General features: G+C 36.9%; 1 protein-coding gene across 1 annotated transcript in view; it reads right to left on the bottom strand.

The window, feature by feature from the left end:
* Positions 1 to 24,000, bottom strand: part of PPME1 (protein phosphatase methylesterase 1) — a 67,098-nt gene that overhangs the window by 20,763 nt on the left and 22,335 nt on the right. The window contains exons 4-9 of the mRNA XM_027848177.1: positions 20,954 to 21,011; positions 20,408 to 20,459; positions 16,712 to 16,866; positions 16,195 to 16,285; positions 14,949 to 15,014; positions 6,892 to 7,015 (exon numbers count right to left, since the gene is read on the bottom strand). Coding sequence (XP_027703978.1) covers positions 6,892 to 7,015; positions 14,949 to 15,014; positions 16,195 to 16,285; positions 16,712 to 16,866; positions 20,408 to 20,459; positions 20,954 to 21,011 — 546 coding nt within the window. The remainder of the gene's footprint in view (positions 1 to 6,891; positions 7,016 to 14,948; positions 15,015 to 16,194; positions 16,286 to 16,711; positions 16,867 to 20,407; positions 20,460 to 20,953; positions 21,012 to 24,000) is intronic.

The following is a 24,000-nucleotide window of genomic DNA, read 5'->3' on the forward strand; positions in this document are numbered from 1 at the left end:
ATCTGATAGGTGTGATGTGGTACCTCAGAGTTGTTTTGAGAATCATCTACTTTTAAGTCTGGATCCCTAAATAACCCCTTAAATGTTCATTTAGCAAATTGGTGATACCACACAAGGAAAAAAATTCTATAGTATTAGAAATACAAAGTTTGGATAAGACACTATCCCCTTGGCCTCATGTAGTACTTGGACATCTTAATATAGAAGCTATAAAGGGGAAGGGAATAAGCATTCATTAAGCGCCTACTATATGTCAGGCACTGTGCTAATTAAGAGCTTTATACATTTTTCCTCATTTAATCCTCACAACAACCCTGAGAGGTAGGTGCTATTATCACCCCCATTTCAGAGTTGAGGAAACTAAAGCAGATAAAGGTTAAGTGACTTACCCAGGGTCACATTTCTACTCAGGTGTTCCTGATTCTAGACCCAGGATTCTATGTACTATGGTATCACCTAGCTGCCTCAGCTATAGTGCTAGTCTGGGAGTCTGGAAGACCCGGGTTCAAATTCTGCCTTAGACAGTAGGTCTGTGGCCCTGTGCAAGTCACTTTATTACAGGCTTTGACCTTCAGTTTCCTCATCTGTAAAATGCAGACTAAACTAACACCTATGGTTCAAAGAGATGTTATGAAGTCAATCTAATTGGGGGCATTAGGAAGAGTTTCATGTTGAAGTGCATCTTGAAGGAAGAGAGGGACTCTTATGAGGTAAAGATGAGAAGAGAGTGCATTTCAGAAATGTGGGATAGTCAGTGCAAAAGCATGGAAACAGGAGATGGTGTGACATGCGTGAGGAACAGAGAGAAGGCCAGTTTGGCTGTAATGAAGAGAACTTCATCAAAATCTATGGATTTAATTATTACCTCCATACATATGACTCTTAGCTCTACATATCTAGCCCTAATACCATATACATGAGATATTATTAGGGGAATAAGAAATGCAGAAAACCATAATATACACAATTAGACAAATGTATATTAAGGTTTTATGTTTTGTGAATAAAATACATATGAGATCCAAAGGTGGAGGTTGTTACTGACAGGCAGATTAAATTAAATTTTATGTAGGGAGTAGCACGTGAGCTGGGCTTTAACGAATGGCTAGGAAATTAGTTGTGAAAAGTAGGAGGGAGGATATTAAAAGCATAGGGAATAGCATGAGATGTTTTTCTCATTTCTCATTTTAAAAATCAGAATGAATGATGGTACACTTTTTAGTGGGTATTAAGACATCTAGGGAGTAATAACAAAGTCAGTTGATTTGAAAATGTTTGCGAACAAAGCAAAACCACCATGTTCGTCTTGTATATAAAAAATCATTTATGTTGACTTCAGAATGTCATGTGAGAACTGTGTTTGTCAGTGAACTACTTACCATTTGTATTCATTCTGTTTAAATAAAGTTGGGATTATTTGTGCATCACTAAATAGACCAAGACACTACCAAAGGAATAAGTATCAGAAAACTACTAGGAAAGACTAAATAGGAGTTTAAAAACTAAAAAGAAAATGACATGCAGCTGTAGAGTAGCCCATCAAGTTAATCAATATGTATGTCTTGGACAGTCACTGAAAATGGACAAGTGCTGGCCCCAAAATCAAGTTAGAAGATTATACCAAAGGATCACATAATCACAGATTTAGAATCAGGGAGCCTTCAAGATTATCTAATTCAAACTCTTTGTTTTACAAGATGAAAAAATTGAGGCTCAGAGATCAAGCTGGAGTGTATTCAGAAGGTTAGGGAGCACTTTCAATGATAATAATATCACAAAATGGCTACAGACATCCTTGAAGTCAGGAAGACCTGGGTTTAATTATTATTTCTAACATAAACTGGTTGTGTGACCTTAGGCACATCATTTAATCTCAGTGCTTTAGGCAACAGTCTGACGAGAAAGATCACAAAGCAATTGCCAAACTGCAATAGTAGATGGAGTTTTCTCACCAAGAGTTCCCAATACAATGATCTCTTAGTTGCCAAATCCAATGGCCTTTTCTCAATTCTCATTCTCCTTGACCTCTCTGCAGCCTTTGATACTGGTGATCATTTTTTCTCCTCCTTGATACTCTGTTCTCTCTTGGTTTTCAGGACACCTCTCTCTATCTCTCTGTTTTCCTCCTACCTATCTGACATCTCCTTCTCTCTCTCCTTTGTGAGATTCTCATCTAGATTATGCCCTCTAACCATAGGTGTACCTCAGGGTTCTATCCTAGTCCCTCCTTTCTTCTTCCTCTATATTACCTCATTTGGTGATCTCATCAGCCCCATGGATTTAAACTATCACCTCTATGCTAATGATTCTAAAATCTACCTATCCTGCCCCATCTTTCTGCTAATCTCCAATCTCACAACTCCAACTACTTTCCAGGCACCTTGAATTGGATGTCCCGTAGATATCTTCAACTCAATATGTCTAAAATGAAACTTACCATCTTTGCCCCTAAACTCCTGCCCTCCCACCACCTTCCCTATTACTGTAGAGGAAAGCACCATCCTCCCAGTCCCTCAGGTTCCCAACCTATGAGTCATCCTAAATTCCTTATTATCTCTCACTGCTGCCAAGGCCTACTGACTTCACCTTTATGACATCTCTTGAATGTGCCCCCTTCTCTCCTCTGACACTGCCACCACTCTAGTACAGGCCCCCATTCATCACCTCACGTCTTGATTATTGCAGTAGTTTGCTGGTGAGTCTGCCTACCTCAAGTCTCCCCCAACTCCAATATTATCTTCCATTCAGCAACTAAAGTGAGTGTCCTAAAGCAAGGTCTGACCATGTCACTGCGCCACCAACCTCCCCCCCCCAAATCAACAAACTCTAGTGGTTTCCAATTGTCTCCAGGATTGAATAAAATGTGGCATTCAAAGCCCTTCATAATCTAGTCCCTTCCTCTCCCCCTTTCCAGTCTTCTTATACCTTACTCCCTAACAGGTATTCTTCAATCTAGTGACATTGACCTCTTAGTTTTTCACAAAAAGACACCCAATCTCCGCAGGCTGGAGGCATTTTCTCTGGCCTAGAACATTCTCCCTCCTCTGCTCCAAATACTGACCTCACTGGCTTCCTTTAAGTCCCAACTAAATATTAAGACAGGAAGCCTTCCTCAACACCTCTTAATTCCAGTGCCTTCCTCTCGTTAATTATCTCCTATTTATCTGTATATAGCTTGCTTTGTATATATTTGTTTGCATGTTTCTCTCCCGTTAAAATGTAAGCTCCCTGAGGGCAGGGACTGTTTTTTGCCTCTTTTTGTATCTCCAGTGCTTATCACAGCGACGGGTACATAACCAGTGCTTAATATAATAAATATTTTACGTATTTCATATTTTAATAAATAATTATTATAATTAAAATAAAATATAAAATCTACAAATTTAAAAATATAAGAAATAAATAATAAGAAGAAAAATTAGATTTAAAAATAATAAAATATTTAAATATAATAAATGTTTATTAATTGCTTGATTGAAATCACAGATCTGAACAAAATCTCCCAGTAATGATCTGGTTATGAATCATGGACCATCACGATCTCAAAAGAATCAGAATTGAAAATGCACTAAAAAGCAATGAAAATTAAAATTTTATTATTTTATTAATAATTTTATAATTATATATTATATAATTATATAATTTTATTAATTTAATTTTTATTGGATGACAGACATAAACAGGCCTGCATCATACTGTCACTGATGGTTTGACTATGAGAAATGAAATAAAAAGCAACAAGGTCATATTTTAGGAAAAGGAGAGATAGGCTGCTTATATAACAATAGTGAGATACAATAGGCAGACACTGCCTACAACGATAATCTCAAGAGAATAAAATAACCAAAGGAACTATGTTGTATTGGGTGGATCTTTCACAGATTTACAGTAGGACTTGGATAAAAACTGCATAGATGAAGACTGAAAGGCTTTTGTTCTGTATTGACATTCACATTGATAAAATCCCAGATCCATCAACTGTATAGTCCCTGAATGTCTAATTTGTTTTTACCATTACGCTAAGGGCTTTAGGGTATCCAAGTAGCATATCTTTAAAAAGTTAATAATATGGCTGGGGGAACAAGACCCATGCACCAGAGGCAGATAATACAAGAGAACACACATGATGTGTTCATATAGTAAGAAGAACCATTTTTGTGTAGAGCTAATGGAAATCAGTTTTCTCATGACTAACATAATAATGGGAGTAAATGTGAAATGGTGAAGAGAGTGCTGGAGTAGATGTCAAGGGACCTGGGTTTGAGTCACCAGACAATGACTAATCCTATGGGCTAGTCACTTCACCTTCTAGAGGCTGCACTTGCATTAAACGCCTCACAGAGTGAAAAAAAATCACTTTGCAAAATTTAAGGTGCTTTCTACAAATATGATTTATTATTCATAGTAATCCCTGTGGAGACATGGTCTGGCAATCACTAGCAGCAGTCACAGCTGCTAATGACCATCACAAGTTTTCTCCACTGAAGTCCCTGGCTTTGTCAAATGGTTCAACATCAGAAACTGATGATTTTATTGCCATTACAGAAGAGGCTTGGTAATCTACTTTGTCGCTGTACCCTAAGGTCCACATGACCTTTCTGTATGATTTGCAGCTAAAACTGTCCATATCTGTTGTCTCCCCAATTAGAACATGAGTTCTCTGAGAGTGGGGACTGTCTTACATCTCTGTTTGTGTCCTAGTGTTTAGCACCTTGCTTCGCACAAAGTAAGAGCTTTGTAAATTTTTAAAAATTAATTAATTTCCTATTCCGAGTACAGTGAAAAACACACTGGGTATAGAGTCACAAGGCCTGGGACAACCTCTCTAAGCCTCAGTTTTCTTTTTTGTCCATTAGGGGTAAAAAATATTTGTGCAACTTCATAGGGTTCACCTATGAAACTGTTTTGTGAACTTTAAAGCACCCCTGAAATGTGAATTATTATTACTAAATGCTTTATAACCACACGTTTTATAATCAATCTGGTGCTAGTCAGAATGGAAAAATCAATATGAATGGAAGCAATGCAGGAATCATTCATGGACTGGGCTTTGAAAGTGGGATTTTGAAAAGTGGGATTTGGCTAGATAAAGAAGAGAGGGGCGGGAACTGCAGATGGGGAGGAGAACATGAACAAATGAAGAGAAGTATGGACGAGTAAAAGGAACAGCCAAGAGATCAGTGAAGAGTTTCTATTTGGGGAGTCACATATTTCCAGTGTTTGACAATCCTTTGATTCTACAAAATACAGATCCTCTCTAAGGTGCTCACGCTTCATTGCAAATTCTCCTCTGAAGAGTGAATAACTAGTAGTGGTGTGGCAGAGAGGAAAGATTTCTGGAGGAAGGAAAGATTCAGTTTCTAATGCTGCTTCCAACATGTAAGGTGTGTGACCTTGTGTGTGACCTTATTTCACCTCTCTGAACCTTGGGCTCCTTATGTGTAATAGTAGGATGATAACATCTGTAGTAAAGTGTTATGAGAATCAAACGAAACAATACGTGTAAAATTCTGTATAAATATCTCTTATTATTAACAGGCAGGCAGAATGGTAGTCTTATCTCTAATACATAATAATGGCTGTGGGAGGGAGGGACTTGGTGCCCCAGGCAACCCTTTAAGACTACTAGTGGCAGAGGAGGTACACATCTACATTGTTATACAGAGTTTCCTCACTGGGAGTTGCTATGTCAATGAAATTATAGGTTCAGTCCAAAGAAAATTATTAATATTAATCCAATTACATATAAGAAGAAAAGGTGTATCAATCACTAACTCACATCCAACCTTGTGAATGTTGCTAAATATGATGGCCTTTCTCATTTCTCCCCTTTCTTGACTTCTAAGCAGCAGTGAACACAGTTGACTACCTCCCTCCTGCATAGTCCACACTCCTTAGGTTTTCTCCTACTTGTCCTCCTCAGTCTCTTTTACTAAATCATTATCCACCCTCCCCTCCTCCTGCCAAGCATTGGTTTTCCAAGGCTCTTTTTCCAGAGCCCTGGTCTCTTCTCTCTCTACACTCTCTCCTAGTAATCTCTTAAGCTCTTATGGGTTTCTCTCTACATAGATGACTCCCAGACCTATAATCAGCCCAAGTTTCTCTTCTCAATTCCAATTTCACATCACCAAATGTCTGTCAGACATTTCCAAATGGATGTCCCACAGGCATCTCAAACTCGACGAGTTCAAAACAAAACTCATTAACTTCCCCTCAAAGTCCACCCTTCTATCAGTTTCCTATATCTGACAAAAGCACGACCTTCCTTCCAGTCACCCAGGTTTACAACCTTGGAGTAATACTTGGTTCTTTCCTTATCTTCATTCCTCATATCCAATCAGCTGCCAAGTCATGTTACCTCTATCTTTACATCTCTCATATCAGTTTCCTTCTTTTTACTGTCATCTCTGCCCTGGACTACTGGAATAGCCTTCTAACTGGACTTACTACTTCCAGTCTCTCTCTTCTCCAATCTGACCTCCACGAAGGTCTCAAAATAATATTACTAAAGTACTGTTTGACCATATCACTATGCTGCTCAAGGAACCTTTGCTGTCTCCCTGTTGCCACGAGAATAAAATAAAACTCCTCAGCTTTTATGCCTGCCACAATCTGGCTATAACCAACCTTTCCAGGAAGGTTTTAGTTCCTTTGTTCTACTTGCTATCCCCTAACTTAGTATTCCATCTCTCATCTTCGTGCTTCTGTACAATCTGTCCTCTATGCCAGGAACACAGCTCCTCCTACTATGACTTTGGGTAAATTATGGCATCATTTTGAACCTGTTTCCTCATCTGTAAAATGGAGGTAATAATCTCTGCATTATCTACTTCACATGGGTGTTATGAGATAATGAATGCAAAATGATATATAAATGTAAACAATTATTACCTCAGTATCATCTTCCTTCTTTCTTTTATTAACAGATTCACTTCCTTCTTCATCTTCCTCTTCTTCCTCTATGATCCCTTCCACCAGGGTTTTAGAGACTTCAGGACTCAGAGTCCCTTCACATCTAAGTTAAAAAAAAAAAAAGGTGGTAAGTTACAAACAATACTTCACGTTATTTCCATAGAATTCATTTTTTTTGTATTTTAATTAAAAATATTGGCTATGCTTTACAATCCTCCAAGGAGAATGAGAAAAAAGTTATAGATACAAAAAAAGTAGATGGAAGCTTTAAAAGACCAGCATTTTGACATAAATATGTGCTGGATTTTTTTCTTATTCCTTAGTATATTGGAGATACGTTTTAGGAACAAAAATAAAGACACTTAAGAGAATTGGGGAAGGGTGAAGTGACAGGCTATGGAAATGAAAAAATTGGCACTTTGAGTGTGACCTTGGTTCAAATCTTACCACCAATGCTTATTAACTACATGACTATGGCTAAGTCATATCCTCTTTTCTCTCTTGTGGAAAGGCAAAAGTCCTCTCCAATTTGTGCTTCTCAAAAGGGCAGCTAATAAAAGACAACCCCTTATTTGCAAGGAATGCTTGTGATGTAAGTGGAACTCTTTGGAAAAAGGAAGGTACCATGGGAACACTGGTATTCCTATTATTATCAATAATAAGGACTTAGAAATGGCTTCCTGTCATAAAGACAGAGAGAAAATAGATTCTTTAGACAAGAGAAAATCAGGGTAGGTAGGCGCAAGGACTCAGGCATAAAGCAAAAGCCCAATTCAAAGAAGCAAATTATGGCTAATCCACACTAAGTGACTAGTACAACATTTTAACACTCCTTTGCATGAGAATGGGTTTTCAGAGTCCATTTTGGTGCTCATTAGGCTGAACAGGGAGAATGGAAAACATAACATAAAGTGTAAATAAAGCGCAGTGAATTGGGGTCACTAAAAGAGGCAAATGAGTCTGTGTTCTTTTTTATTATTATATTTTATTTCAATCAGCAAAAATCTACCTTTATCTCCTTCCTACCCAAACTACCCTCCCCTCTACCCCCAACATTGAGAACAAAAGAAAAACAAAACCTATTACAAACCGGTATAGTCAACCAAAACAAATTTCCACATTGGCCAAATATAAAAAATCTTTGTCTCATTCTACACTCTAAGTCACATCAGGAGGCTAGCATGTTTTGTCATTAGTCCTCTGGAATCATGGTTGGTCATTATGCTGATAAGAGTTTCTAATCTTTCAAAGTTGTTTACATTTACCATACTGTTGTCATTGCATAAACTGTTGTTCTGGTTTTGTCCACTTCACTCTATATCAGTATATACAAATCTTCCCAAGTTTCTCTGAAACCACTTCCATCATCACCTTTTTTTAAACAGCACAACAGTATTCTATCACATTTACTTATCATAACTTATTCAGCCATTCACCAATTTATGGGCATCCCTCTCAGATTCCAATTCTTTGTTATGTCAAAAAGAGTTATGTTTTTGTACATCCTTAGAATTTGTTTTGCTTAGGATTAATCCCTCCCTAAATCTGTCCTCCCTCTAAAATCCTCTTGCCTCTTTTCCTGTTTCGCTATTTTCCTGTTGAGTGAAATATATTTCTATACTCAAATGTGTGTATGTGTGTGTATTCTTTCTTCTGACTAGTTCAAATGAGTAAGGTTACACTGTCAGCCACTAACCCCACCTCCTCCTCATTTGTGAAGCTGTTTACTCGTGCACCCTGATTGTGTGAGATAATTTTCCCTTACCTTTCTTTCCCTCTCCCCTCTTCCAATAAATTCCTCTTCCCCTCTCTTTCATCCTTTTCTTAAAAACATCAAAACACAACAGAACCACTCCCAAGCTTTGTCTAACTGGACTTCCTCTATGACTCTCAATGGTAGGGTTCAGAAGGGACACATGCATCATATCTCCGTATTTGAACGTATGCAGTTTATTCTTGTTTAGTCATTTATCATTGTTCATTCATGTTTACCTTCTTATGTTTCTCTTCACTACTGTGTCTGAACTTCAAAGTTTCTATGCAACTCTGATCTTTTCATCTGGAATGCTTAGAAGTCTTCTATTTCGTTAAAGATCCATTTTTTTCCTCTTGTACCATTAGATTCAGTTTTGGTGGGTAAGTTATTCTTGGCTAAGCTCATTTCATGCCTTCTGGAATATCCTATTCCAATTTCTCCACTCCTTTTTAGTGATGACTGCTAAATTGTGTGTGAACCTGACTGTGGCTCCTTAGTACTTGAATTTTTTTTCTTTCAGGCTGCTTCCTGGGAGTTTTCATTTTGAGATTTCTTTCAGGACATGATTGGTGAATCACTTCTATTACAACCTTGCTCTCTGGTTCCAAGAAGTTTTCTTTTAAGATTTCATGAAATAGGATGTCTAGGCACTTTTGTCATGGGTTTCAGAAAGTTCACTGATTCTTAATTTTTTTTCTCCTTGATTTGTTTTCTGATCAGTTGCTTTTGCTATGACATATCTTACATTTTCTTCCATATTTTCAGTCTTTTGATTTTAATACTTCTTGTTACCTCATGGAGTCACTAGCTTCTATTTGGACCATTCCAAATTTCAGAAAACTAGTTGCTTGAGCAAGACTTTGTACCTTGTGTGCCAAGCTGTTAATTCTCTTTACAATTCTTTTCTCTATTTCCAGGTTACGTGACCAACAAAATGTATGACTAAACATTGTTTTCTGATCCCTACAACCTCTCAAACCTCTCCAAAACAGATTCTATGCACCAAAGTTAGAGCAACTTCAGCCACGTCCATGGTCTAAAACAATGGGGGAAAAAAAAGTTGGACACTCCCCCCCCCCCAACAAACAACACGCTCTGAAACAATTACCCTGAGCTCATTCAGCAACCCAACAGGGAAAACATTAACAAAAGAAGGAAATATGGTATCCAGATTGAGAAAATTAGTTCAGGCATCTAAGAATAAATATTGCAAAACCAAGGAAAATGATCCAACCCTTGATGAGAAAACAGACCCTGTGGAATGTGAGAACATGCAACCATGACTTACTGATCCTGAATGGTTCACAAAAGAAATAAGAATTGAGAGCAGAATTTATGGCCTGCATAGCAAAAAATAGTGGGCAGAACTGGAATCTGCAATGGCAACTCTCATAAAAAAACAACAGTGAGAACAATAGACTGAGAATACAAATACATAGAAGTGAAGGACAATTCAGAAGAAAAGCAAAAAATAAAATACACTAAAAGTGAAGGACAATCTAGAAGAAAAACAAAAAATAACACACTAAGAGAAAATAGGCTCACTATTCAAATAAAACATACTAATTTGTGTGTGTGTGTGTGTGTGTGTGTGTGTGTGTGTGTGTGTGTGTGAGAGGCAATTAGTGTTAAGTGATTTGCCCATAGTCACACAGAGAGTGAGCGTTATGTGTCTGAGACCGAATTTGAACTCAGGTCCTCCTGACTCCAGGACCAGAGCTCTGTCCACTATGCCACCTAGCTGCCCCAAAATACACTGATCTTGAAGACAGAATGTGTAGAGACAATCTAAGGATCACAGGTCTCCAAGAACACAACTAGATGAAAAACATGAACTCTATACTGCAAGAAATAAACAAGAGAACTGGCCAAAACTTTTGAATGTAGAAAATGAAATACCAATTAAAAGAATTCATAGATTACCTCCAGAAAAAATCTAATTCTTTCTTCTCTTTCATTTCTTTTCCAATTTTTTCCTTAGTGCTCTCATCTCATTCATAAATATTTTAAAACTTTTTTTTCCAACTCTTGTTTCATCTCTTCCAGGAATACTAGCTGTTGTGCCTATGCTGTGTTTTTCTCTGAGACTTTGTTTATAAGTTGTTTTGGTGTCATTCTCTTCCTTTGGATTTGTGTCTTGAGCTTCCTGGCTATCATACTAGTTCTTTGTGGTGGGATTTATTTTTTTGTTTGTTCATTCTTCCAGTCTACTTCCAGATTTTGGATCTAATGTTAGGGCTGGGCTCTGTGCACTTCTGGAATGAAGATCTGGGATTGGTTCTGTTGCTGCTTTCTTGGGGTAGTGAATGCTGTGTTTTTCAGACAGGGTAGGGACCTGCAAGCTTTCATACTCTCAAAGTGGTCTGATCTAGGGCAATTTCTGATTGCTGCTCCCCAATCTGAGCTCCACAAGTTCCTGACCTGGGTTTTGGCCTGAGCAACAGCAAATGCTACTAGACTCAGTCTCTATCAAACCAGCTGGAAAGATCTATTGTTTCAGAGTGATGGAATTTTAGGTAGTCTGGGATTTCTTTGGTCTAGGATTTCTGCCATAGCTATTCCTCTACAAGCTGGAACCAAGAACTCGCTCTGCTCCTAGGATCGGAGACATATCACTGCTGCTGGCAGTGGAAATCAGCACCCATTCCCACCCCCCACTCCCACCTCCAGTTCCCTTTCTCAATCTGCCCTGGATCTGAGACCCAGAACTGGACTTTTGGTGACAAAGTTGACAGTTGGCACCTGTCCCTGGTATAGTACCCCAACAGAGATTTGGTGGTGCCCCTGCATGGTCTGGGATGTCCTCTTGCCTTGGTGTTCTTTCTTCAGGTGCTGGAGTGCTCCTGGCCCAGCCTGTCCCCAGTGTCTATAGACCTCTCTATCTTTCTATGCTTAGTTGTGCTTGACAAAGGACTCAATGTGACTTTTTCTGGATTTCCCCATCAAGATTCAATCTGGTGAATTTTCTAGATTTATATGAGGAATTTTTTAGAGGGAAAATTTGGTTATACTGCTTCCTAACTCTACCATCTTGGTTCTGCTCTCTCCCTCCCCCAGCTCTGCTCTTTTTGAAGTTTATACTATCTCCCACAGGTGGAGAGGCAATGCACATTCCAGAAAGACCTGGAATACCAGCTTGTTAAGATAAAAATCTCAGGACTCAGCTGTATTTATTGCTGTCTGTCTGGGTTAGTTCCTGATGACATGTACAGAAGCAGTGTGATATAGTGCAGAGGTGTCAAACTCGAGGCCTACGGGCAAAGTGGCTAGCAAACCAGATTAAAATGTAATAGGTAAACATTTAACAAAATAAAAAAATATATACTACAACACAGATAATGTTAATTTGTGGTTTTTTTCAGTCAAGGATCCATTTTTATTTGAGTTTGATACCACTGGTATAGTGGAAGACTACTCTACTTAGCAATGGAAGTCCTAGGTTCATGTCCCAGTTCTACTACTTGCTTCCATGGACAAGCCACCTCACCTTTCTGTGTTTGTTTAGTCATTTTTAAGATTAGCATAATGATCCTTACACTACCTAACTCACAGAGTCGTTCTGAGGATTTCGTAAGCTGCAAAACGCTCCAGAACCGAGAACTATTAAACATTTTACACCAAACTGCCTCCCTACAACATTGTAAAATGAAGCAAAAGTGAACGTAACAAAAACATTCCCTAATGAACTAACCACTTATAAAATTAATCCCCACTCAAATATCCCTCTTGGTTAACAATATTATCTATTCTGGCCCACTCTGCCAATATCTTTATAGGTCAATCTTTGGTTTTTAAAGGAGGCACTTCAAAAAGAAATGATTTGAATATCAAAGGATTAAGAATTTCAAAAAAGTGATGAAGCCCAAAAATATTTTTGTGACAATGACTCCTCTTCATCATGCTGCAAAAAGGGCAGATGTGAAGTCATGATGTACTGTCATATAATTTGGGAGAAATTATGCCAAAAACATTAAAACAATATGTTCTTTGTTCATTCTAAGAATTAGCATATAATTATAATTATCGCCTAAATTCTGTAAAAAAATAAAATAAATTCACTTTCATAGTTTTTATTTTCATTTTTTAAGATAAAGTCTCAATTGAACCTTTTCAACTATGAACTATGAACTGTTGATTCTGTTTCAATTGATTTTTTAAGTGCCCTTTTCCCATTACCACTTATTGCTGGAGAAAGAAAACCTCCTGTACTATATTTCATGTGAACTAATATTATCATCATGTTGGCACAGCATGTTAGCACCATACAAGGTCACTGCCTTCCTTTTTAACCATACCACTGCCCCAAATTCTTTTCCTAACAAAGGACTTTCATAAGATAAACTAAGAAATTTGGGGCTCTCAAAAGAGAGCCTGAAAAGATAAAAAAGGCTGCAAAGAGCTAGGATCCAAGTCTACAAAATGATGAAGGCCATAGATAGGGTGAACATAGGCTCACTCACCAAATCCAGGATGCTAGAACTAAGGAGATCCATTGCAGCAGAAACAAAGTAGGATCATGGTATTTAAAGCTAGAAGGGACCTTGGGATCACCTAGTTCAACTCCTTAATTTTAGAGAGAAGGGGAAACTGATTTGCCTAACGTAGTTTTAGTGCAAATTAAAGGAGACAAGGATAAACATTTAGCACTATTCATCCAGAGACTATGTAAGAAATTAACTAAGTCCAAGAAGGATTTGGATAAAGTACATAAGCTAAATCCACAATGCATAGTTAAAGAATGTTGCTGAAACACATCCCTAAACTGCAAGATTGTTTTAGCAAGCAGTTACCAGGCTTATTCATTGACTCTATGCTGTTGACATCTTCAGAGACAAAATACGGATTGAACCATAGGTACTGAGTAGTGTGTCATAGAAGAATAAATCAGACAAAAAATGTGAGCAGACTCCAGTTTCTTAAAGCGCCATTTAGAAAACAGCTAACACTTTTGCCTATGTGTCAATAGTCTCCCAATTAATATATATAAATCAGCCAATTATTATTTTTTCTATAAAAATATATAGGCAGAGGAAGTGGACCTGTAATTTTAATACTATTGGGAGCTCCTAGTAAGGAGTAATTTCTACCAATGCAGGTTGGCACCTTCTCTGCAAGTCTTACAGAATTGTCTACAGCATGCAGAGGTTAAATGACTTGTGCAAGGTCATACAACTAGTACAGGTCAGAGGAAGGACTTGAAAAAGGTTTTCTTGGTTCCAAAGCCAGCTCTCTGTCCACTACACTATACTGCTTCTTATAAAAATGTAATGTTATTTAAATAATGGTATAAGTATTACACATTAATTCTTCATATCTACATGCTAGAATTAAGAAAGCACTTATGTAGATTCCAGAATATCAATGAGGAAGCATGTTATCTCCTCCTGACAAAGAAATGATGGACTCAAGATGGAGAAAAAGACATATATTTTTAGATATAGCCAATATGGGAATTTGTTATGCATATTTGTTATGAGGTTTTACCCCCATTTTTCAGGGGGCAGAATTGGAAGAAGGAAGACTAGGGAGGGAGGAAGGAAGGAAGGAAGGAAGGAAGAGTGGGTCACTGAAGTCTTTTTCAAAATGCACATAAGAGAACAGAAGGAAGGCCAAAAGGGATCACAGACAAGCATTAAAACTTTGAAAATTACATGTGAAATTTATTATACAAAGTGTACCAAAAGTCTTAATGCAGTTTAAAGTTATTAAAGCCATATATACATACCATATATAATTTACACACACACACAAACTTAATATTTAAGTATAAATTATTAATCTTCCTGATTGCTTTTCACCACTATTTTAGCCACATTAGAACTCAAATTAAAGCATCTAGCCAGTGAAAAATAACTGAATTTTATATTGTGCTTTAAAATTTACAAATTCCTTAAGCGTAGTCACACAGCTAGTATCCAAGGCAGGATGATCCTGTAATCAAACCAGGATGATCAAACCTAGATATTCTTGACTTTGAGTTCAGTGTCTACCTACTATACCATGCTGTGCTATTATTATCCCCGTTGCAGATCAGAAAAGGGAATCAGACACAGAAAAGCATCCAAGTTCACACAGCAAGTGGCAGAGTAAGGTCTGGGGCTCAGGTCCTTTAAAACTTGTGTCCTCTCCATTCCATCATTTTGATTAGTTGGAAGCGTGTTACTCCTACACCAGTTTAAACTTTTGAGCTTTAGTTTAGTTTAAAACTGAGAAGGAAAATGGATAGTTGGCGAATGCCCTGACCAAGTTTAAGCATCTAACAGAAAAAACCAAGACCTACTGTTTGACTTGGCCAACCATTGAAACTCGAGCAGATTCCAAATTCCGTATCTGGCCACTCTTTACACTAGAAAGAAATGGAAGAGGAGAGAAAATGTTACTCAGCAGTTTACTTTGCCATTTAGTTTGAATGAGATAACATTAGTGATTTTTCAGAGGTCATTAGAGAATGGGATTTGCTCCCCTTGCAGTTAGGACTGGGTGTGGGTAAGTATAACTATGTGTAAAAGAAAAAAAAAGAGAAATATGACTAGTTTTCACAACATGAACATTATCTCAGATAGGAAATTCTTGAAACGTACATACAATTTCCTACAGAGTGTTTAGTATTATGGAGCCAACACAATAAAACATGAACCCACTTTGAATGATGGCTAGTACATGCCTTATATTTCCCTAATTTGAATTTAAAGAGTAGTCATATTGGCTACTGGCCATGAATAATACCCAGAGAACCAGGAGAATGGAGAAGCATTGTCATGTCCCTTTGTACCCTCAAGAATTGAAACACAGCTCACCAATCTAGACTGGAAATAATATAGTGTTTCAAAAAAGTGAACTGGTATATTATTTGGTTTATGCATCAACAATGCCAACAACTCACTTCCCCAAAACACACCTACACGTATGCACACAATTATGCTTACCATGCCCAACTTTTTCCTGAATGCTTTTTCTATACCAAGCCCTGCTGGTGTGACTCAAGGATGAACAGCCTTCAAGATTACATGTTTTCTTGAGTTAAATTGCTTTGCCCGACTTTTTCCTACTTTCTTTTCCTTCTTTCAGAGCTGGTTCTGTTATTTCTTTTGCCCTCCTCTTTATATGGATTTGTAAAGCTCTCCATTATCTACTGGGGGAATATATATACATATAATACATATATATACATATATAATACATGTATATACATATATACACACATATATATGTAATATGATAATCATATTTCTGCCTATATTATTTGTGGGATGAATTTAATGGATATGAGGTACAATCTAAATGTTGTCTAGAAATCTTTTTGTCTAGACTAAAGAGTCTGTGATTTTTCAGAACTGCCAGCTTCTTACACTGAGATACCAAATTAAATGCTTGTTCCTTAGTGCCCCATCTATTGAGAGACAAAAGCCAAATTGCTTGGAAACAGCAATTTGGAATTTCAACGGTGGTGCTAACCACTGAGGTTGATAAAAAGGAATGTTCTCATCCAGGTGGGATTTTAAATGGAAACTCAAGCTGGCAGTTACCTCCATTCTATGGCATTCTCCAGGGACTTGAAGGTTTTAGGGCGACCTCGTAAGAAATTCTGCATGCTGTTTAGAGCATCCATTGCTGTACCTAGACATCAAACCAAAATAATAATAGGCATTTTAAGGCATTGATAATAACTAATAGTAAGTAACTCAGTTAATAACATTCTAAAGTACTGATAATAACTAACTCAATTAATTCTATGGATAGAAGCAAGGTTTTTGGAAAAACAACTGCTCTGACAGGTCTGTGGAAAGTCCCTGAGTTCCATATATGCTCTTGGTAGGATAATAAGTCCTTAACACTTATACAGTGCCTTAATGTTTGCAAAGCCATTTACTCATAACAACCTTGTAAAATAAGTAGCACAAGTATTACCTTCATTTTATAAATAAGAAAACTGAGGAACACACTTATAACAAATGACCAAATTGACACATTAAAATAGGCCCAACTACACTCACCCTCTAACTTCATATGTGCCAAAGGCCTATGAGCAACTGAACAACTTACCTTCAACAACATCAATCATGCAGAGACCCAGTAAACTTGGCACCAAATTGGATGACGCTGTATGGACTGCAATGGCACCTCCCATGCTGTGGCCGATCAGCATGATGGGAGGTGGAAGATCTCCATACATAGCTTCAACAACATTCCCTACATCCCTGACAAAAAGAAAAATAAGTAATGAAAGAACAAAGGAGAGTGAGAAGAATTCTCTAAGTAATCATGTTAACTGCTTTTCCCCTACTTCCCTCCTATTTAATCTGTGATAATAGAAGTTCTGCTTCCTAGAAGTTAACTGTGAAGCTCCATTGACCTGTCCTGGAGACTTACCTTTATGTAAACTGCCTAACATGAGACTGAGGTGCAGCACGGGGTTTAAGAATTTTGGTTTGAATTTCATTTCAATTCATAAACTCCAACAAACATTTATTAAATGCTTACAGTTTAGAGAACATTGTGCTAGACATTGGAGAGAAATAAAAACTATTTAAGACACATATAAGTATATCAGAGAGGTACAAAGTGTTATATGAGGTCTAACTTAGGATATGGGAGGCAAAGTTGGGGGAAGACCACTAACTTCATGTAAATTTTAGCAAGTCACCTGGTCTCAATATAACATGACGGGATGGACTAGAATCAGGAGTGGAGAACCTATGGCCTCAAGGCCACATATGGCCTTCTAGGTCCTCAAGTTCAACCCTTTGACTGAATCCAAACTTCACAAAACAAAGCTCCTTAATAAAAGGTCCTTTTCCACTCTAACATTTTAGCACTACTATCCAAATCCAAATCAATCAGTTAATATTTATTAAAGGCTTACTATGGGCCAAACAAGCCCTTTGATGGGGATACAAAGGTAAATGTGAAATAGTCCCTGCCCTGAACCTTACATACTACTGGAGGAAAATCAAAAGTAATACCAAAAACTTACAATCATAAAGTGTTTTAAGGTTTGCAAAGTACTTTCTGCATAACAACCCTGTGAAATAGGATGTGTAAGTATTCTTGTTCTCATTCTATACAAGGGGAATTTGAGGCTGTAAGAGGCTAAGTGACTTGCCTACGGTCACATAAGTGTTTGAAAAAAGATCTGAGCCTAAATCTCCTGACTCCAAATTAAGTACTTTTTTTTTTTTTTCACTACTATAGAAGAGCCATAATGTTCTTCTATGTGTTCCTGTGGGGCAACCCAGCTAAATAAGTCCCTTTAGAAAGATACTTTTTCTACTGAAAGAATAATATGTATATAGTATAATAACTGTATACAGTGGGGAAGAATAGGGTTACAGTAATAAAACAAACACTGGAGTGTGATCCTGAAGAACTAGGTTTTAGAAAAATCACAGAATTTGAGGGTTCAAGTCTCAGGGGCCATCAAGTCCTGACTCATACAAAAAGGAATCTATCCAACAGTTCAATGTCCGCCTAAGGACCTCTTAAGAATAAAACTACCACATTCTGAGGACATCCTCTCTACTTCTGGACAGGTCAAATTGTTAAGACTTTTTTCCTGTCATCAAATTGCCTTTCTGCGACATCCACTCATCACTCCTAGTTCAGTCCTCTAGGGCCAAATGGTACAAGTGTGGGTCCTTCTCCATGTGATAGCCCTTCAAAGACCTGGAAAGAGCTGTTATATTCTCCTGGGCTAAACTTGCCTAGTTGCTTCAATTTCCAAAGAACATGGACTCAGGCTCCCCTCACTCCCTTGGCTGCCCTCCTCTGGACACTCTCCAGCTTATTTCTTTCCTGAAAATGTGGTGCCCACCACATTGGAAACATGGGAAATAATTCCAATAAAGAGAAAGGGTGGAAAAAATGAGAAGACCAATGCAGATGCACAGGGAATCTGACAATGAACTTGGATGTTAAAAAGAAATGTACATCAAATTGAAGCAAAGTTCTAGATAACAGAATATGAAAATACAATTTTGGCAGATGGTTCTCAGTAACATAAACAGTCCAACTTTTCTTTAAGTCAAAGCTGCTGGAATACTAGTGGATAAGATTCTAGATGGCTAGGAGCAGAACATACTCCAAGTACTATATGAACAGTCCAGAAGAATCCTAGACCTGATAAGTAACACATTCATTCTTTACTCTGCATTTGGAAGAAGGTATTGAGGTCCACGGAGAATTTGCTCTGGGACTTCTCCGAAGGCTTATCTGATCTGGAGTATCAGGGAAGCCTACTGTGAATAGGTCTTCAGTCCTCTCTGACACATCCAACTTTTCAAGCATGGCCTTTTTCATCTCTGGAAAAATACAAGTTCTACTTATCTCCATCAACAGGACAAAATTTACAATATTTATAAAAGTTAGGACTAACTCTAGGCTATAAGATTTTTAAAGCACTTAACTAATACCACTACTCTAGGCACACCAAGAAGGTGAGTGATTCTTAGTGCTTAGCACGGTGCCTGGCACTTAGTAGGCAATTAATAAATGTTTGCTGATTGACTGATTCTCTTCGCAGACTTTATAGCAAAGTTATACCAAAAGCAGAAAAAAATCACAGAAAATATCTCTATTTTGTGCTATTAGCAAATTTTAATTTCAACTCGACTGAACAAATACTGTGACAAGCAAAGTTGCATACAGCACCTGTACACAATGTAATACTTAACTTTTTATGTATTCATGATGTAATTTATATTGGAAATTTTTTTTGTATATATGTCATCAATTAACCAATCAACAAGTATTTATCGAGGACTTCCTATGTTCCAGGCACTATGCTAGGCACTACGGTTACAAACACAATGAATAAAATAATCTCTACTTGCAAGAAGTTTATAAATATGTATAAGAATATGAAGAATAAACACAAATAAATACAAAGTAATTGACAATAGGATAGTTTTAGAGGGAGAGCACTAGCAGTTGGGGGGAATCAGGAAAGGCTTCATGTAGAAATTTGGTGCTTATGCTTCATCTTGAAGAAAGAAAGGGATTCTCTAAGGCAGAGGTGAGGGAATACCTTCCAGGCATGGGAGATGAAAAGTGCAAAGGCATGGAGATGAGAGATGAAATGTCATGTGTGAGGAACAAAAAGAAGGGCAGCTTCAATTTCAGTGCAAGAGGGGAAGTACAATTCAATCAGGCTGGAAAAATACGTTGGAATGAGGTTGTGAAGGGTTTTAAAAGATAAACAAATGAGTTTGTATTTTATTCTAGATGCATTAAAAAGCCCCTGATATTGACTGAGCTGGAAAGTGAAATGGTGAGATATATACATACGGAAATTCACCTTGTCAGCAACATGTAAAATAGACTGGAGTGGGGAGATGTTTGAGACAGACGAATTATTAGGAGATGTTATAATTATTTAGGCAAGAGGTAATTGAGGGCTTGAACTAAGGTAGTGGTTTATGAGTAGAGTAAGGGTCAGATATGAAAGATATTGCAGAGGTAGAAATGCAAGACTTGGGAACTGACTAGAAATGGAGGGTGAGGGAGAAGTGAGACGTTTATAAAGGTTATAAACAAGATCCTTAAGCTCCTAGAGGGTAAATCCCATAGTTTATTTGTCTCTATTTCCTTTAGTATTAGCCTAATACACTATATATAGCAGGCTCTTAATAAAATTTTAGAAAATTAAACAAACTACTGACCACCTAAATTGAAAAGTTCATTGCTCCTCTTTACTATAAAAATCAGCAAAACTAAGTGAAGGAGAGAAAAGAATCAACTTACTTTGCCATAGTTTCTGCAGACAGGTCTTCAGAATTCTTGACTTTTGTCTCACCTAAAAGCAAAAAACAAATAAAAAAACCCATACATTTAAAATGTTTTCTAAGGGTGTTATAAAAGTGAAAATGTTCCTCTTTGAAGCGTTGGCTCTAAAGTAACAAAAAGGTGACTCTCTAAATTCACATGATGGGAAAAAGCAACTTTCTAAGTCATAGACACAGTTTTTTGATAATAAATGAGAAATGCATACTAGACTTGCCCAGATTAATAAGATTTCCATATTACTAGTACAGTATATGAACTTTTTATTTGCAACTTAACTTCCACTCAGGAAAATAATGACTCAGTTATCAAGTAAAACATTTTCTAAAATGAACATCACAAAAAGAAGAAAGCTATTAATAAAGACTAGTATTTTCAATAAACCACAAAACTGGATGGTCTAGGTCTAGGCTATTTGGTAACTGATGCAATTTGTAACATTTAGGATTGTTCAGAGCATATTATACCACACCATATAACCAATGCTTAACTAAGTAGTCCACTTACCATGACTCCTCAGATCCAATGCTACAATCCGACACTGAATTCTGCTAATGATTGCTGCCTGGAAAAAGAAAAAAGACAGGTAATTTGCAAGATGCATCAGAGAACCTCTGATAACATTTTAATCTTCACGATTACAGGAAGTGATTTTCATTAATGATACTGAAAACAACTGTAGTTTTTTTTTTTTTTTGGCGTATGTGCCTGTTTTGTCCAACTTCAAAGACTTTCTCTCCACATAAATGTGGAAGCCTCTATTTACTGTCAATCTGTGTTTTACTGGTGAAGTTAATGCTTTTCCTTTTTTTAACCATGTGTCTTTCCTCCTGAATTCACTAAAATCCTATTCTGATTCCTCATTATGGTGTGGCAGTGATGCTAAGTTCTTGAAGGCAGTGCTAATGTAATAAAAATTCTAATTGGTACTATATCAAGCCACAAACTCATGAAGATGGTCTACTAAGGTACAAACGAGTTGATATCTTCTTATATTAGATGTATATGTATAGTGACATACACATGGTCAAACCACAAATCTTCTGCAGTACTGAAGTAGAAAACGTTCTGCCAACTTTAGAATGGAAACTCCCTAAATAGGAACTGTAGGGACTAATGCTATATGCTGGTTCAAAAAGCAATAAAAATCTGGCAATCAAGTAATGAGACTTGATATGTTTCTATGTGTATGAACAAAACACATACACATATGGAAGGGTATTAAGAAGGAAGGTAACACCACTGATTCAGTCAAAGACAAAACAAACTTACCAATCCTTAAAAAAGGGGCCAAAAAAAAAAAAGGCAGCACATCAAAGAATTAATCTAAGGGAAAAGGATGGTGTACTTTAGCTTGACTCTCAGATAAACAGGGAATAGCTGAACAAATTGTGGTAAACAAACATAAAGGACAATTACTGTGTTATAAGAAATGATGAAACTATGTCAGAGAATTTTGAATAGATTCAGTCTGAAGTGAGCACAAGCAGAGGAACAAGTTTTATGAGGATCACAACATTGTAAAAAAAAACAACTTTCAAAGATTTATGAAATTTGATCAACACCATGACCAAGAAACATGTCACCTAACTCCTATCAGAGAGGTGATAGACACGAAACATAGAAAGAAATAGACATTTTGAGACATGACCATTGCGTGGATTCATCTTGCTTGACAAGGATTTGTTTGTTACAAACAGCAGCATGCTGGTGAATGTTTAAAAACTGGCTCTCTGGAAAAAAATACTGTGCACAGCACAGACTTGTAAATATTATCCAAATTAACATTTTCTCCAACACTTTCTTAGCTCTAGACTACCAACAAAAGAGTAAATCAAGCTTTGCCTTGTAGCATTTGCTGTGAGGTGCAAACACTAATACTGAAAATTTAATAATCTGGCTCAGAGTCAGAAGGAGATGGCTCCAGCACAGTACAGTTATTCCATCCATTGCTTTCTCTCAGAATTGATTTATTCCAGTTGGGGGCAGGGGTCAGAGGAAGCAGAGGATTAGCAATAGTGATAGAAAAAAAGAGTACCATTGTAACACTTTAAAAATGCACAGAACAGAAATGAGAATAGATAAAACAGGACAGTTCTAACAGTAATGTGTATGATTTATATTATAACTTTTTTTTTAAAAAAGCAAGCAACATAAAATGTATATTTATGGTATCATACAGAATTCTCTTCGTGTCCTGTTCTGTTTTATGTATAGAAAACTCTGGGGTGGGGGGAGACTGACTAAACTTAGAATTATTAAAAAAAAAAAAAAGGAAAAGAATTACAGATTTTAAAATCCAGGAGTAAATTTAAAGAATGTCTCATTCAACCTCATTTTACAGATGAGAAAATTGAGGCACAGAGGGATTAACTTTAACATTAATCCAAGGTATTACAGTTAGTACAAAAACTGGAGTCAAAACCTAGCTTTTCAGCCAGAGCAGAAAGTACAAATCTATTTTCGTTAAGGCATGACATTTTTTATGTTGATGTACAATACAAAGATTGGGCTCAATTTCTATTTCTAATTCTTTAGCTAGTAAAAAAATATTTTCTTTCTTAAAGCAATGTATCTTGCTATTTCTCGCTAATAGCTAATTTACATTAGTTATTTCACACATCATGGTAATTCTAAAACTCAATATCAAAAATAAAGGAATTAAAAGTAGCTTTTAAATGCTGGAAAATCAATTAAATTGTTAAAATATTGGGTCAGCTTAGCTAAAAACTACTCCACACAATTTTGAAAGATTTAAAAAGAAAAAAAGAAGAGTCATTAAAGTATTTTTTTTAAAAAGATACAAAAGACAACAGAAGGTCAGAAAGAATCAACGGCAAGAATATAGCATCTTTGAAAGTTACACGTTGAGCATAACAGTATCAGATGTCAAACTATACTACAAAACAGTAATCATGAAAATAATCTGGTACTGGCTAAAAAATATAGTAGTGGATTGTGGAATAGGTTAGGTATATAATACTGTACACAGTAGTAAGTCACCATAGTAATCTAGAGTTTGATAGAGAAGGGAGATTAGGAAAGACTTCTTATAGAAAGTAGGATTTTAGCTGTGACTTGAAGGAAACCAGAGAAGCCAGGAGAAAGAGATGAAGATAGAAAGCGAGTTCCAGACATGGGTGACAATCTGTGAAAATGCCCAAAGTCTGGGGATGGTATATTTTGTGTGATGAATAGCAAGAAAGCCAGTGTCACCGCATTGCAGGGTCCTTAGTGTTAGCTGGTCTTCCTGCTACTGTTGTCCTGTTTATGTTAACAATCTAATATAATCTCTTGTCCTGTTTTCTACACTGTTTTTCACATGGGAAAGAATAGCAACCTTCTAATGGAATGAAGTGCATAGTTTTTGTGAAGAGATGGCAGGCAACATGGTAAAGCAGAAGGAGCACTAGAGGGGCAGTCAGAAAACAAGCTCTACCACAAGCTTGCTATACGATTTCTGGGCATCTATTTTATTTTAAGATGGGCTCTAAAATGTTATGTCTTCTATAACCTATTTATCAATGAAAAACTATTTTATTTTAGGCTTACAA

This window comes from Vombatus ursinus, unplaced genomic scaffold (genome assembly GCF_900497805.2).
Source record: "Vombatus ursinus unplaced genomic scaffold, bare-nosed wombat genome assembly UNPS02005659.1, whole genome shotgun sequence".
Taxonomy (NCBI): domain Eukaryota; kingdom Metazoa; phylum Chordata; class Mammalia; order Diprotodontia; family Vombatidae; genus Vombatus; species Vombatus ursinus.